Below are 15,451 nucleotides of genomic sequence, written 5' to 3' on the forward strand. Positions count from 1 at the left end.
CCCGATACGTGATGTGGGAAGGTGAGATGTCTGTGGTGACACTTCAGTCACCCAGCCACTCGGGTGCCCTTGAGGGGAGGCCAAGGAGAGGATTTTCAAGAGCCACTCTGACCAACAGAAACCCAGTGGCCCTGATGACAGAGTCCCCTTGCTAACAGTGTCTTGCTTTGGTAGCACGTGAGCAGCCCCACAGAAATGAGAATGGCCCTAGCTTTTAACTGCAGGAGACTCATTGGTTCCAAGACCCCCTTCTTCAGATTCCAAACTCTGGGAATGCACAAGACACCTATTTAAAAATAAAATAGGGCCAAGATTTAGCTCAGTGGTTCTGCTGCCTGCCTCACAAGTGCAAGGTCCTGAGTTTGGTACCTGGTACCAAAAAAAACAAAAAAAAGTTTCTGCATATGAACCCAGTGCGTTTGTACTGAGCTACATTCCCAGCAACTCTAACCTCACCTGACTTTTAAAACAAATTGAGATGGGGGTCTTGCTAATGTAGTTCAGGCTGGCCTCAAACTCAATGCAGTTCTGCCTCTGGCCCCCAGAGTGCTGGGACTACAGGAATGTGGTACCACTAATGTGCCTGCCAGCCTAAATCAGTGGTACTGTGTATCACTGTCCTGTGCCACCCAATGGGACAGTTATGTATGTACCACCAGTGGTTCAGAGCTGCCAGGCAGCTAGAATTACACCTCTATTGTGAACAGGTTAAAACGCTGTAGGTGACGCAAGATAGAGTTTAAGGGCAGCCTGCAGTACGTAGTGACACCCTATCACAAAAAACCAAAACCAAAATGTCTTTAAAGCAGCTGTTCAGGTCCATGTCTAGGATTACCTTCCTTAGGCATAGAAAAATGATGTGAAGGCTAAAGCTAAGAAGCTCAAGGCAAAAAAAGAGAGCAAGAAATCTGAGAAGTTTTCAATGGTAACAAGTTATCTAGTATTAAAACCAAAAATAAAAGTCTTCCGCATGCAGTACTGGCCATTGGATTCCCTAACATACTTTATGGGAACAGCTGGTGACCACCACAGGCATCCCAGCAGGGTCCCTCAAGTTTGCAGTCAACACACCAAAAGATGCCAACAGGTGTAAATAAGGCTGGGGTTTTATTTCCAACTTGGTGCACACAGAAGGTGCAGGGGCAGATGACTCTGGGGCCCCAGACCGGGACAGGGTGCTATGTGTCCAAGGTCTCCCTGCATCTGTCAGTTTGTACCTGGGACAGGACCAGGGTTCCACCACCTCAGGATGAGACCCTTGGGGGCAGGGCCAGGTACAAAGTACATTCATGGCCCTGTGGGCACCAGGGAGGGCCTGGGTCAGAGGGAAGACGAGAATGAGGAAGAGAGCCATGCCCAGCAGCACCACAACTCCACATCACTGTTGCAGGTCTGTCTGGGGACGGAAGGGTGAGAGGTCACAGGAGAAACAACTCCTTTATTCCTGGTTTTTTGTTGTTTTTTTTTTCCTAAGTCTGTCTCACTATGTACTTCAGGCTGGCCTTGAAATTGCAGTAGTCTTCCTGCCTCAAGACTCCCAAGTGCTGGGATTAGGGCCCCACCATGCCGAGCTGACCTCATTGTGAGATCACAAAGTGTACTCGCCACTCATAATGTGCACTTGGGCCATCTTCCTGAGGACCCTGTCCACTGGGGACTAGGTGTGTTCCATGTCATGTGCAAAAGTGGCCAGCGTGGTGCCAGGACCAAGATGGCATTCATCGCCAGGGCACCTGTGCACCAGTGTCTCTGAGGCATCCAGCCCACACTGGGCTTCTCCCCAGCTTGTGTTTCAGAGCCTGGGTGTTCTGACACCAATCTAGGTTGCTGGTCCAGGATCAGCTGCAGAGTGGAGGGTGGGCATGCAGTAAGCAAGGACCCTGAGTGGTTCATGGACACCCCCAGCCCGGGGTCCCTGCCACCTATGCAAATCTGCTGGCATCCAGCAGATTGCTGTGTGACACCTGGGCAACTGGCTTGCCTGCTGGCAAGATGGGTGGTTTACATCTCTAATCCCAGTACAGTACTGGGGAGGCTGATGTAGGAGGAACACTGAGAGCTCAAGGCCAGCCTGGGCTACATAGCAACTCAAAAAGACCTACAAAAAAAAAAATAGTAGTGTGCCTGAGACTACTTCCTCAGTCTGCCACTTGCTAGCAAAGTGACCCCAAGTGGTGTTATGTGACCACCTAGGGCCTCTGTTCCCCCATTTGTAGAACTGGGAAATCTAATCCTTGTTTCCTAGGGTTGGAATGAGGATCTAAATGAGTTGCTCCACGGGGAATATGTGCTTGACACACAGTAATGACTCTTGGCTTTTCCTACTGTTTTTAAAGTTACTTCACAATGCTGAGAGGCACAGTCACTGGCTGGACAGCCTAGACTTGAATTTGTTTTCCATCACTTGCTGGGTTAAGCTTGAGTCGCTCCCCTCTGCCCTTACTCAGTCCTTGCTTCCCAGGACTGGGTGCAGGAAAATGAGTGAAAAATCATTTATTTATTTTACCTTGTTTTTCTTCTTTTTTCTGTTCTCTCTTGGGATTGAACCCAGGATCTTCATACTGAGCTCCATCCCAAGCCCTTTTTTGTTTTTGGTCTTTTTTTTCCCCCCAACTTTTTGAGACAAGGTCTTGCTGTGTAGCCTAGGCTGGCCTCAGACTCATGATCCTCCTGCCTCAGCCTCCCAAGTGCTGGGATTACAGGTGTGCACCACTGTGCCTGGCTTTTTTGTTTTGTTCTTTAGTCCTTTTTAATATTTTCATTTGGAGATGTCGTGTTAAGTTAAATTGCCCAGGCTGGGCTCAACTTTAGGATCCTCCTGCCTCAGCTTCCCAGAGTATTGGGATTACAAGCATGTGTCACCAAACCCAGTTTTTCTTTTCTTTTCTTTCTTTCTTTCTTTTTTTTTTTTTTGACTGTCTGGGTCCAGCCCAGCCTAAATGTTACTGAAATGTTCCATATTAGCCTGTCAACAGCTGTATTTCAAAGTTTTGATTTTAGGGCCGGGGATCTAGCTCAGTGGTTCTGCTGCCTGCCTCGCAAGCAAAAGGACCCGAGTTTGATCCCCTGTACCAAAAAAAAAAAAAAAAAAAGTTTTGATTTTAGTTCCCAAAATCAAATGCAGAAGGCAGGAGGGCACGAATTCAGGGTGCTGATTTCGAGGCCAGCTTGGGCTACATAGCGACTGTCTCAAAAATAAATAAATTTTTAAAAAGAGAAATACATGTGTCCCTTGATACCCTCAAGAGATTGGATCTAAGACTCCCACAGGTACCAAAATCCATGGATGCTGCTTAAACCCTTTACATAAAATGGTGTAGCATTTGCAGAGAACTTACACACATTGCCACAGATTTTTTAATCATCTCTAGATCACTTATACAGCAGACCCTTGACTTATGAACTCAATTCATTCACAAGGGCTTGTTGTAACTCAAGTTGGTCAATTAAAGGCTCAGACTCTTCTACATAGCCTTCAAATTCTCCTGTATACAGGCAGACCTCAGTGTCCTTTATTTATTTTATTTTTTAAGGGGCTTTTTTTCTTTTTTTAATTTGGTACCGGAAATCGAACCCAGGGCCTCATGCTTGCCAGGCAGGTGTCCCCAGCCCTCTCAGTGTCCTTTAGAGAGACACTGGCCCAGGATTTCTCAACTCCACACAGGAAAGGATGTTATAATATTCCTTCCAGGACTCTTTAAGGGTTAAATCTGTATCTGAGACCATCTGGAAGCACAAGTGGCCAGCATTTGGGTCATAACTCAAGACTTTGTTCATAAGTTAAAACTAAAATTTCAGTTGTAGCCCAAGTTGTTTGTATGTCAGACTGGTCGAAACTCAAGGGTCCACTGTATTAGCTGATACAAGCCACATGCCATAGAAGTAGTTGTTATACCCAGGCTGGCTTTGACACAAGATCCTCCTGCCTCAGCCTCCCAAATCCTGGGATTCCAAGTGTGCACCACTACAACAGCATTTTTCAAATATTTTTGATTCTTGGTTGGTGGAATCTAAGACTTTGGACCCTGGAAATCCAGAGGGCTTAGTGTACACTGGAGGAAAGACCAGGCAGGTAGACTGCCATGGCCAAGTACATCCAGACAATGAGAACTGGTGTAGAAGGGACAGGTGCACACAGATAGAGAAGACAGGTGGATGAAGAGGGGCAGGCTGGCTCTCCACCACTCGAGTGGGCCACCCACAGCGATGTGTGGGTGTTCGCGGGTCTGGAAGGATTACCTCTGTTACTCCTCTCCATGAAGGCTAGAGCTGCTGGGCTGACTGTGTGGTCCTTCATTTCTTGCGGGTGAGGAAGGCATTAGTGTACAGATATTCAAACTCGGGGGGGGGGGGGCGTGGTGGCATACACTTGTCATCCCAGCACTCAGGAGGCGGAGGCCAGACGATCCCCGCCAATTCAAGGCCAACCTAGGCTACATAGTGAGTTCAAGGCCAGCCTCAACCACATAGCGAAACCCTGTCTCGAAAACTAAGTCCAACTCTGCTCACTCAGCCCACCCGGGGCTCCCTTACACAGACAGCCTCCCGCATGGGCCCACAAACACCCGTTCCTCCTGCAAGGCCCAGCGTGGAGCTTGAACCTCCCCGGGTTGGCTTCCACTACAAGTGGGCGGGGGCCAAGGGCCAACGCCAGGCTCACGCGGCATCCTTGTGCCCCGCTCCTCGTGCCACCACGCGGATTCCCGAGAGACACTGTGCATCGCGACCACTTTCCACCCTCCCACAGCACTGCCACTCACCCTCGGACCACAAAAAATGGGTCTTCGAGAAAAGGGTTACCCCCTCCGCACAGGCTGAGTCCCTTTTCGCCTGGCGTCCGCGGGATCATAGCTGCCTAGCTCAGGGAAAGCGCCGCCGCCACATCACCGTCATGCCACCACTAAGAGCGAGGCCTCCAAGAGAAAGAGAGGCCATAGAGGCCCGAAGTGTGGAAACTTCCGCCCTCGCTGTAGCCATGTTAGTTGAGGGCAGAGGCAGCTTCCGGTCTACTTGCCACACCCTATTGCGTACTCTTCGGCTGGGAGCAGCGTGCTAATTCTGTCCAGATTTTGGGTTGGAGGCTGCAATGTCAGTTCGAGACCCAGCCCCTCGGGCTGTGCCTGCGCAACCTTTCTCCTTTCTGAGGCAATGTAAATACCTCTAACAGCCTTCCTTCGCTCAGGTTATGGCTGTAGAAAACCTTTTTTTAAAATTCATATATTTACACAAGTTCAAAGTGATATTCACAGCGTGTTCTAAATTTTGGGCAACAGTCCAAAAAATGCATTTAAACTTTGGAACATGCCCACCTTGACAGAGGGCTGGGCCCAACAACATTAAGTGGGACAGACACCGGAAAACCAAAGGGCTGGGAAAGTCAGGAAGAGCTGAAAGGATTAAGTTTATGAACTTGGTGCAGTGGGGCTGCCAGTCTGATACCTTTACAACCGAAATAGAAAAATATGGAAGGCTTCACGAATTTGCGTGTCATCCTTGCGCAGGGGCCATGCTAGCCATGATACAGAGAACATTCCAAGTTTTAGTATATATGCTGCCGAAGCGAGCACCGTAGACTTTACCTTTTATTTAATTAATTAGTTCTGTTGTGTTGGAGATTGAACCCAGGGCTTTCGCATTGAAGTACATTACCAGCCCGTGAGACAGGGTATCATCGCTAAGTCGTTAAATTGCCTAGGTTGAATTTGTACTTGGAATCCTCCTGTTTCAGCCTCCCAGGGTGTTGGGATTACCGGTGTGGCCGGCTTGGAGTCACTGAATCTTTGCAAAGACGCCCCGAGTTGGCCCGGGTTGGTATTTTGAGAGGCAGTCCCAGCCCAGGGACCCTCCCCGCCCGCTGGGCTCGCCTTCAGCACGGTTCTCCCGGACCCGCCCTTCCTCCTCCTTTCTTGCAAGAGGGGCAGGGGACCTTCGAGGTCGCCTGGGCGGAACGTGAGGGCCCTGAGACGTTTGGAGGGTCCCCTTCCAGCGCACGTGTGCAGGTGGGTATCCCGGACACGCGTGTCTGGGGGTGCAGCCTTGTCGGGTGCGAACCCGGGGGTCGCTTGGTGGCAGCTCCGAAGAGTCTCTAGGGTCCTCTGCGTGTGCAACCGCGGTCCAGGGAGACTTCTGGGTGCCTCTGTGTGGCGGAACTACCCACACAGGCGTTTCTGGGGGCAAGAAGCGGGGCGTCGCAGGGAGTTCTCAAGGCGCTGCCCTTTGTCAGCGTCGCCGTGTGTGGTCTAGGCCGGCGCCTAGCCTGGAAATGTGCCCGCGGCGGGTAGCGAGACCGAGAGGAGGGTGCCCTCAACAAGTCGCTGCGAGATATAGAAGGATCAGTGCATGGGGGACAGCTTTTGGAGAGGTCTTATAGGGAGGAGGAAGGATTGAGTTCCCACGTGTGACAAGGGGTGGAACCTGAAGGTGCTCAAAGGCAAGATAAGATTTATGAGGAGGCCAGGCGTGGTGGCGCATGCCGGCAATACCAGGCCTGTGGGAGGCTGAGGCAAAAGAATCACAAGTTAGAGCCCAGCCTGGGCAATTTACTGAGACGACTCCAATCCCCAGTAATGCAATCAATCAATCAATCAATAAAATGGGGGCGGGTGGCAGGAATAGTTTGGGAGGGGCTATGGTGAGGAAATTAACCGGGATCACCACGGGGAAGGGAATGCCAGGATAGTTATGTGAGGTCTCTAGGGACGGCGTTCGTGAAGCCCTGGGTCACCTTGGGCGAGACGAGAGCTCACCCTGGGGAACGTAGCGCCTTCCTACTCCCCCAACAGAAGCAAAACCCCTGCCCCCCCCCCACAGCCGGACGCGCGCCCGGAAGTCCCAGCCTGGGGGGCGGGAATGGGCGTGACCAGAGACTCAGGCTCCGCCCCCAGAAGCCAGCCCCCGCGGTCTGCGGCGATCCGGGCCCCTGACCTTATATGGGCAGCCGGAAGCGGCTCACTCACCCTACGTAACCGCTTCCAAATTTAGCACTGAAGGTCAGCAGGCTACAGTGGCGGGAAGGTTCCTCGCGCAATGTGGGGAGGGGGCGCCCCTTAAAGGGCCCGCACCACCACGGATGAATGGTGCTATTGAACAGTTTTGCTTTGTGTGTACAACTGGAATTGAGTTTTCTGGGAGCGCTTGGCGGAGGGTGGGGCTGATGTTTTCTTTGCTCTTTCCCAGCACTGCCCAGTGCCTAGCTCCCACTCCCGCCCCGCCCCCCGGGGCGTGGAGGCCGGGGCGTCACCCTGCGTCCCGGTAGGAGCCACGCGTTCGTGGGCCGGGTCTCCCACTGGGTCTGCCCGCTCCGTCTGGGCTGAGCCTCGCTCGCCTCCCCCGCACCGCCCAAGAGCGGGAGCGGCTGGCGAGCGTTGGAGCGGGTGTGGGGTGGGATGGTGGTGTCCCTGCAGGTAGGTCCAGGCCCCTGAACCACGGCTGCCCATTCATTTCGCTTGGCAGATCCTGGTTAAATGGCTTTCCTCGTTTTCCCACCTAAAAACAGACATAATCCTACCTTCCTCCGAGTTGAAGGTGAGAGATCCGAGATATCAATGGAGGGAAAAAGTTTAACGAGCTTGGCCGACGGGGTGACGCCCGCACTCGGAAGGTGAAGCGGGAGTTTCACCAGGAGTTTCAGGCCAGGCTTGGCTCAACACCCACCTCACACCAAAGTTTAACAAACCTGGCACTTAGTGCTTAAGTAAATGGCATCATCGTTCCCGATTCCGAAAACATTAGACGACTGCAGGATAGTAGGAGCAGTGGCCACCGGGGCTGTAGGGCTCGAACCTGGGTCTTCCCCAGTGCAAAAGGAAATTTGCCGCCCTCGACCCGCTGGCGCCTCCCCCGCCGCGAGCACGTGGGTGGGCTCTGAGCCTCACCCCGGCCTCTCGTCCCCAGGCCAGCGCACGAGCGTCAAGCCAGGGTGCTGAGTTTGGAGACCGCTCCGAGAGCTCAGCGTGCAGTAGGGGGACCCTCCGCCCTGTCGGCGTTTCCGTCTCTTAGCCCCGCTGGGTAAATTCCGCCTTGTCACTTTAAGGAGTCTCTAGCCATGGTGCAGTGGAAAGCCGATGCAGTCCTCTGATTGGGCGGGGCGCCGCTGATGTCACCCGGGGTATAAAAGGGCTCGAGTGGCTGGCGCCCAGGCAGAGCGTCCCAGCAGTCAGCACTGGGAGAATTGGCGCTTCTTTCGTAGAGCATCTGCTGCTACCTGCTCCGCGGTGCCCAGAGTCCCCGCCACCCTCACCGTCTGGCTGCCATGGAGGTGCAGAAAGAGGCGCAGCGTATCATGACGCTGTCGGTGTGGAAGATGTACCACTCGCGCATGCAGCGCGGAGGCCTGCGTCTGCACAGGAGTCTGCAGCTGTCGCTGGTCATGCGCAGCGCCCGCGAGCTCTACCTCTCGGCCAAGGTGGAGGCCCTCGATCTCGAGACACCCTCGACACCCACCCGCTGCCCAGACCCGCGGCTGCACCCGCCGCGGGAAGCGGAAGTACCCGCCGCGTGTGTGCCCCCAGACGGGGAGCCGCTGTCGCCGGAGCCCATGGACACGCAGGAGGATGAGGAGGAGGCGTCCCCCAGAGCCGCCGAGACTCTGGCCCGCTGCTCCGCGCACCCCGCCAGGGTCGGCCGGAAGCGACGCAGCAGTAGCCTGAGCAACGGTGTGGACGCTGGACTAGTCCCTAGCAAGAAGGCCCGCTTAGAGGAGAAGGAGGAGGCGGAGGATGCGTCGTCGGAGGTCCCCGATCGCCTGCTGCCCCCGCCTGCGCAGGCAGAAGGCGCCTTTCCCAACCTGGCGCGAGTCCTGCAGCGGAGCTTCTCAGGGCTCCTGAATCGCGGCCCCACCGCGCCACCGACGGCGCCGCCGGCGCGCGACGCCAAACCGGTCTGTCGCCCGGCGGACCCGGTGCTGAGCGTGCTCGTGCGTGCCGTGGTAGCCTTCTGAGAACCGAGCCCGCTGCCGGAGCCAGAGCGCGCGCCGAGTCGGTCCAAGCGCACAATCCGAAGGGTCATGCTCTCCCCGGGGCGCTTAAGCCGTCTGGAGCCTAGGAGGAATGTGGCCGCCGCCCAGGCTGCGAGGGCCGCAGAGGGACCCTGCCGGGGATCGTCGCCATCCGAGCCATGGCGGCCCACGAGCCGGGGGCGCGGGTGCCTTCCGCAAGCCCCACGGCGCCAACAGGTGCTGATTTTTAGACTGGGACCTGGGCCTCGGCTTCTCCTGAGCTGGGAGAGGGCAGGCTTGGTCTACCAATCTCAGGGTCGGACTTGATTTTTTTTTTTTAGTTTTTTTATCAAGCGCTGGACCGACCTTTCAAGACTTTCCAGTGTTTGCCCTTCCAGGCTCAGAATTCCAGGGGCTCCTCTGCCCCTCCGGTGACATACTTGTGGAGGCGGTCACCGTTGCGTCATGGGGCAGGCGAGGGGAGCTTCCTGTCGCCTGGCGTGGGTGTGGGGCCTGGGAGGAGGCTCTGGGGCGTAGACCGCCCTGGGGAGTGGGAGGAGTTCGTCCTGAGTCAGAGCCCAGCCCGTTTCAGATTCATTGTTTTTTTAATTTTAAATTTCCTCATCTGGTTGTGTTAAGAGGTGGCGCGTGGTTCCCTGCCCAGAGCGTGACCTCCCACGGACACGCAGCACAGATGGACCTCGGAGATGGCGAGGGGGCGCCCTTGGTGGGCCGGGATGGAGGGATTCTCAGTTGGACGGTGGAAGCCTGTTTACCTTGCCGTCTACTTGGCTGTCGTTGGAAAAGTCAGCCAGGACAATAAAAACTTGCAGTTGAAATTGTGGTCTGTCTGGTTCTTTTTCCGCGGGGGGAGAGGCGGGGTCAGGGGGTCTGCCGCTGGCGGGTGGGCCCCAGGAACTGGTCTGATGGGTTACCGGCTGGACCCCCGGGCCCCTTGCCTCCCCCCCCCCCCCCGGCGTCGGTGCTGGCGGCAATCCACTCCTCCTCCTGGGTGACTGTCCCCACTTTAGGTTGGAGGTTGCCTTAATTCCACTACGACTTCAGGGGAGAGTGCTTCCTCATTTCAGACAATAGGGGAATATTTCCGAGTTAAGCGCCCCAGGCGGAGTGAGAAACAGTACTTGGAGCCTGAGAAGTGCCAGTGTTCCTGGCGCGGGGGATGTAGCTCAGTGCAAAGGTCCAATCCTCAATACCCGCAGAGAAACTTCAGGTTCAGCCCCTCCTTACCTGGGGTGAAGGGAGCTGCGGGAATTTTGGACTGTAATTTCTTTTTTGCTTTGTTTTAACCAAAAACTATGTAGTTCAGGCTGGCCTTGAGCTCACTGTGTAGCAGGGGGTGGCCTTTTGCCTCAGCTTCCCGAGTACAGGGATGCAGTGCAGCTGTGTGGCTCAGGTGAGGTGAGTTTCTAGCTTTAGATTCTCTACCTTGGAAATGGGCCTCTAAACACCGCCCTCGTCACACTTTAGATTCAGAAATGACCTTGCCAGCCGGGCGCCGTTGGCACTCGCCTGTCATCCTAGCACTCTAGAAGGCTGAGCCAGGAGAGTCCGAAGTTCAACCCAGACTGGGCAACTTGTCGAGGAGACCCTGCCTCAAAATAAAGAAAACAAATGCTGGGGATCAGTGCAAAGGCCCTGGGTTCAATCATCAATTAAAAAAAAAAAAAGGTCCTCGCCCCTTCGGACTTGCTGGGCCCCTTCTCAGCTCCAGCAGCCTCCGGAAGAGGAGAAAACAAGTTCCTTCCTAGCTGGTTCGGGCCGGTTGCAGACGCTGCCTGGGGCAGGGGAGGGGTGGTGGCGAGGACAAAGGAGCCGCAGGTGCGCAAGGGGGGCGGTGGGCGGCGCGGGGACTGTGAGGCCTGCCGGTGAAGGGTGGCAGGGCCCCCGCGGGCTCGTTAACCTGGGGGACCTGACCCGAGGCGTGGGGAAGGGCAGTCCTCGGGGACTTCAAGCCCCGCTCCCGGCATCCACCGCCTCCGATTTCTTCCGGGAAAGTGTGGGGACTCAGCGCTACCCGCAACGCCCCAAGGGGACGTAGGGGTGCGGTGTCCACGCCCCGAGGGCCCGGGAAGTCCCTGGGAGGGGCCGGCGCGCGTCCTGTCAAAGGAACCGCCTGGCCCTTCCTTCCGCGGGAAGCCGCGCTTGACCCCCGCCCCAACACAGCCTGGGGGTTTCCGGTGCCAGGCTAGGGAGGTGGAGACCAGAGAAGGAACTGCAGCAAGCACTGTTCACTCAAGTCCTCCGACCTGGAGCCCCTCACCCATCAGAAGAGGGAAAAGTGAAAACTTGTACGGCCGAGAGTGTATCAGGATAGGGCACTTGCCTAGTGTACCAAGCCCGGGTTCCCTCCCCAGCACTGCATAAATAAATACAGACTTTATTATTACTATTTTTTGAGACATGTTCCTGCTAGGTAGTTGAGGTTTGCCTTGAACTCACTATGTAGCCCAGGCTGGCCTTGAACTCATGGAGATCCTCCTGCCTCAGCCTCCCAAGTGCTGGGATTACTGATGTGGGCCGCCATCCCCAGGGATAAATACAAACTTGTCACAACTAATGACTTTAGCTAGGTCTGGAGATGCCTTGATACAGGCTATGTGGAATGTAATCAATAGGACACTAGCTGTGAAAACTACAAATGTCACCTAGCCTGGGACCAGCAAATTAGGCAGGAAACTCCCTGCCTGCAGCAGCATCCTCCAAAAGATGTTCTTCTGGAATCCCAGCACTCTAGGAGAGTGAGGCAGGAAGATCCCAAGTTTGAGGATGGCAACTTGGCATTTTAGGGAAACTGTCTCAATAAAAAATAGTGGGCTGGGGATTTAGCTCAGTGGTTCTGGTGCCTGCCTCAAAAGCCCAAGGTCCTGAGTTTGATCCCCAGTACCAAAAAAACCCACAAAAGAAAACCAAAACAGTAGTTCAATGTGATGGACCTGTGTTGTTCAATCCCCGGTCCATCCCCAGCACTAAAGAGAGAGTCAGATGAAGCATGTCAAGTGTTTAGCAAGGTATCTGGCATATTTTATTTTTGTGTGTGTTGTGGTTTTTTTTTTTGGTACCGGGGATTGCACTAGGGACCTTGTGCTTTCGAGGCAGGTGCCGGAACCAGTGAGCTAAATCCCCAGCCCACATATTTTATTTTTACATAGGTACTGGAGGTCCAACCTAGGGGTACTTCATCATTAAGCTCCATCCCCAGCCCTTTTTATTTTTTATTTTGACAAAAGGTGTCCCCAAGTTGCCCAGGCTGGCCCCAAACTTGCAATCCTCCTGCCTCAGCCATTCAGGAGTTGGCATGGGCCCCTACACCTGTTCTAACCCACTTGTGAAATCACTCATCATACTTAAAAGATAACAGTTACAGTGAAAACAAAATAATGCCATAAAATCCTGCTGAAACAGTAGCAGTAAGGTTCCAGGCAACATTCTTTGTTCCAAGAAAGATTAGCAAGTTTTAAAGACTCATTATTTCCAAGGGAAAACTTTTTTTTTGATTTTTGAGATGTGGTCTCACTATGTAGCCCAGGCTGGTTTTAAACTCATGGAGATTCTCCTGCCTCAGCCTCTGGAGTGCCTGGATTACAATCTCTTTAGATTGAGAAAGACTTGCAAATTGAAAGGGATAGATTCCTAGAGATTATTCCAAGTCACTTAGATAACTGAATACAGGGCTGAGATGTAGCTCAGAGAGATGTGGCTGCATGCCAGAGGCCCTGGGTTTCCACCCCCTGCCCCCAGATCCTAGAATTGAACTCGACCCAGCTGTCAGGACGAAGCCCCTCTGTCCTGATCTCAGTCACTCTGTGGTCACACTGACCTGCTTTTCATTCCCACACTTTCTTAATCTTCCCAGCCACGCCCTCCTGTTCCCAGACTCTGTCCCTTCCTGCTCGCTGAGTGAACTCAGTCTAAGAATGAGACCGCTGGGAAAAGGTCTCGTCTGCACCCTCACTTGGTCGAAGGCCCCTTCGTTTTTATCAACAGTCAGGTCAGGAACTGTTTTTGACCATGAGCCCGCGGCCTGCAGGACTGCAGGACTGCAGGGGGTTCTGGCAGGGGCTTCACGAGGATGCCTTCCTGTGCGTGTGCAGGCTTCCTTTGAGATCTGTGATTGTCTAAGCCACTTTAACAAAGGGGAAACTGAGGCCCAGAAACCCCACTCTGGAAGAGAGTAGGTAGGGGCCAGATGGACAGAGCTAATCCCTTCCCCATGCTGAGGTTGCCGCCCACCCTCCCTCTCCTGACCTGCTGTACCTGCATCACCTGTTCACCAGACCTGTTGACCCGGTTCCGGGACCCAAGCGAGGTCCACCGGCAGAAGCTCACGCCCGGCCTGGCAGGCCCTGGCCTAGAAGCAGCGGGGTGGGGCGGGGCGGGGCGGGGACTTGTTCTGCGAGTGAGAATCGGGGCCGAGCTGGGGTTGAGGAACTGGCCAGAGCGCGGGGCGGGGCTGTGGGTGTCCGGGGTGTCCCTCGCGCCTGGCCCGGGTATGTAAATCTAGCCCCGCCTCGCTCTTCTTCGTCCCGCCCCAGTCACTTCCGAGAATTCGCAGCACAAGGGGGAGGGTCCTTGGGGCGCTGGGGAGCAGGGGCGGGGCGGAATTCGGTGAATGGCTTTAAAGGGGACCAGAGCCAGGCTGCGGGAGTCCCGGGCTCCGCGGCTCCCCTGGGTCTGGGAGCTGCTCGAACCGCATCCGACTCCGGTCAAGGGGAGCGGTGTGTCCCCAGTTTGTCAAGGGAGCTGAGACTGGCCCTGTGCTGAGCCCCTCTCCCAGCAGACATCCTGCCAGGCCCCAGCCCCTCGGCACGCCTTCCCACCGGGCCCCACTGACCCCTGTTACCCTGCGTACACGCTGTTGGCTCAGGGGTCTCAGCTTTCCCTGTCCCCGCCCCCAGCGTCCCACACTGAGGTGACGGGCTGGCTCCGGGCCAGGCGTACTGGCCGCTGTCAGGCCCCCCACATCTGGCAGCCAGCTGCTGGCCCTGCCGGCCCGCCCCGGGCTCCGGGAGCCGCTACTCTCCCTTTGTCCCGAGTCCACCCAGTCCAGGCCACCCCGCCCAGGCGTGCTAATCGGGAACAGCTGACAGCAGGGACCGAGGACATGCAGGACAGGCGAATGTGACATCCTGACTCTGGGAGGCTCGCCTAGTGGAGAGGGAGGAGGCAGAGCAGAGTGGGAGCAGAAAGCCCGAGATCAAAGCCTTCTGGCTTCCAGATGGGAACCGCTGGGAGAGCCCCTGGAAACCCCCAGCCCCGCAGGGACCCAGCTGTGCTGCCGGAGCGCCGCCGGCTTCCGCTTCCTGTGTTGGTGTCCCGCCAACCGGCTGCGGCCCAGGGCTGGGCCCCTTTGAAGGGGCTCCCCCGGGTCTTCCTGGACAGAGGGAGGGACAAGCAGAGAAGAATGGGCCTTCTGTGGCCAGGACTCCAGGAGCTTCGTGTTAACCCTTTGCGTCGGGCTGCAGCTGCAGGGAGCACCCTAGGACCTGGGGACTGGACAGGGAGGTTGACTGGCCAGCAGCCATCCTGCTGGGCTGGGGCTTGTGAATGTGGTTAGGACTCCGTTGCACCTTTCCCTCCTTGATGGGGTCACAGGACTTGCTGGTTTCCCCTCTGTGACTGTGAGTTGTGCAGCCAGGGACAGGAGGCAGGTAACACCAGAGTCCCAGGGGCATGAGGTAGGGTGGAGTGAGACCTAGGCATGCCATGAGTCATCTTTTTTTTTTTTTAAAGTATCTTGAACACATTATGACCCTAGGCTGGACTTGAACTAGCAGTGATCCTTCTGCCTCAGCCTTCCCAGTGTTGGGATCACAGGTGTGTGCCACCATGCCCAGCAATTTAAAAAAAAAATTTGAAGGCCGGAGATTTAGCTCAGTGCAAGTGCAAGGTCCCAAGTTCAATCCCCAGTACCAAAAAAAAAAAAAAAAAAAAAAAAAAAATTGAAACATAAACCAGATGTGGTGGCACATGCCTATAATCCCAGCACTCTGGGAGGCTGAGGCATGAGGATGCTTGAGCCCAGCTGGTCAACTTGGTGATTTAGCAAGATTCTGTCTGAAAATAAAAAAAAAAAAAATTTTTTTTTAAGAGTAGGAAAAATTGGGCCTGGGATTTAGCTCAGTGGTTCCGCCACCTGCCTTGCAAGCGCAAGGACCCAAGTAGGAAAAATTTATTGAGAAAAAAAGCTTCTGTCTAAGAGAGGTAGAAGCGGGATGGGAAAGTATGTTACCCCATTTTTGTTGTTGTTGTTTTATAGCAAAACATTTATTGGTGGATTTTAGGCATACATAATGATAACACTCATCATAGGGAGTTTGCACCTGCACATGATACATCCCGCCTCGTTTTTCCCTTTCTCCCCTCCCTTCAAGGCCCCTCCCCTCCCTATGTCCAAAAGCTTTGTTTCTATTTTTCCTTCTATTTTCACTTTTTTATTGAGATAGAGAGAGAGAGAGAGAGAGAGAGAGAGAGAGAGAGAGAGAGAGAGAGAGATCC

The 15,451-nt window shown here is 54.7% G+C and overlaps 1 protein-coding gene and 1 non-coding gene across 2 annotated transcripts; one reads left to right on the top strand and one right to left on the bottom strand.

Annotated features, from left to right (window-relative positions):
• Positions 1-5,456: 5,456 nt before the first annotated feature.
• Positions 5,457-5,567, bottom strand: LOC147821157 (U6 spliceosomal RNA). Its single transcript, XR_015447566.1, has one exon. It is a non-coding gene; the product is annotated as a U6 spliceosomal RNA (small nuclear RNA).
• A 2,546-nt stretch (positions 5,568-8,113) lies between these two features.
• On the top strand, positions 8,114-9,774 carry Ier2 (immediate early response 2). Its single transcript, XM_004872428.3, has one exon. It carries the CDS (start codon positions 8,252-8,254, stop codon positions 8,936-8,938), a length of 687 nt encoding a protein of 228 aa, XP_004872485.1. The 5' UTR covers positions 8,114-8,251; the 3' UTR covers positions 8,939-9,774.
• Positions 9,775-15,451: the final 5,677 nt, after the last annotated feature.

This window comes from Heterocephalus glaber, unplaced genomic scaffold (genome assembly GCF_053883595.1).
Source record: "Heterocephalus glaber isolate CG9 unplaced genomic scaffold, H.glaber_assembly_v1.0 deba00001760, whole genome shotgun sequence".
Classification (NCBI taxonomy): Eukaryota; Metazoa; Chordata; class Mammalia; order Rodentia; family Bathyergidae; genus Heterocephalus; species Heterocephalus glaber.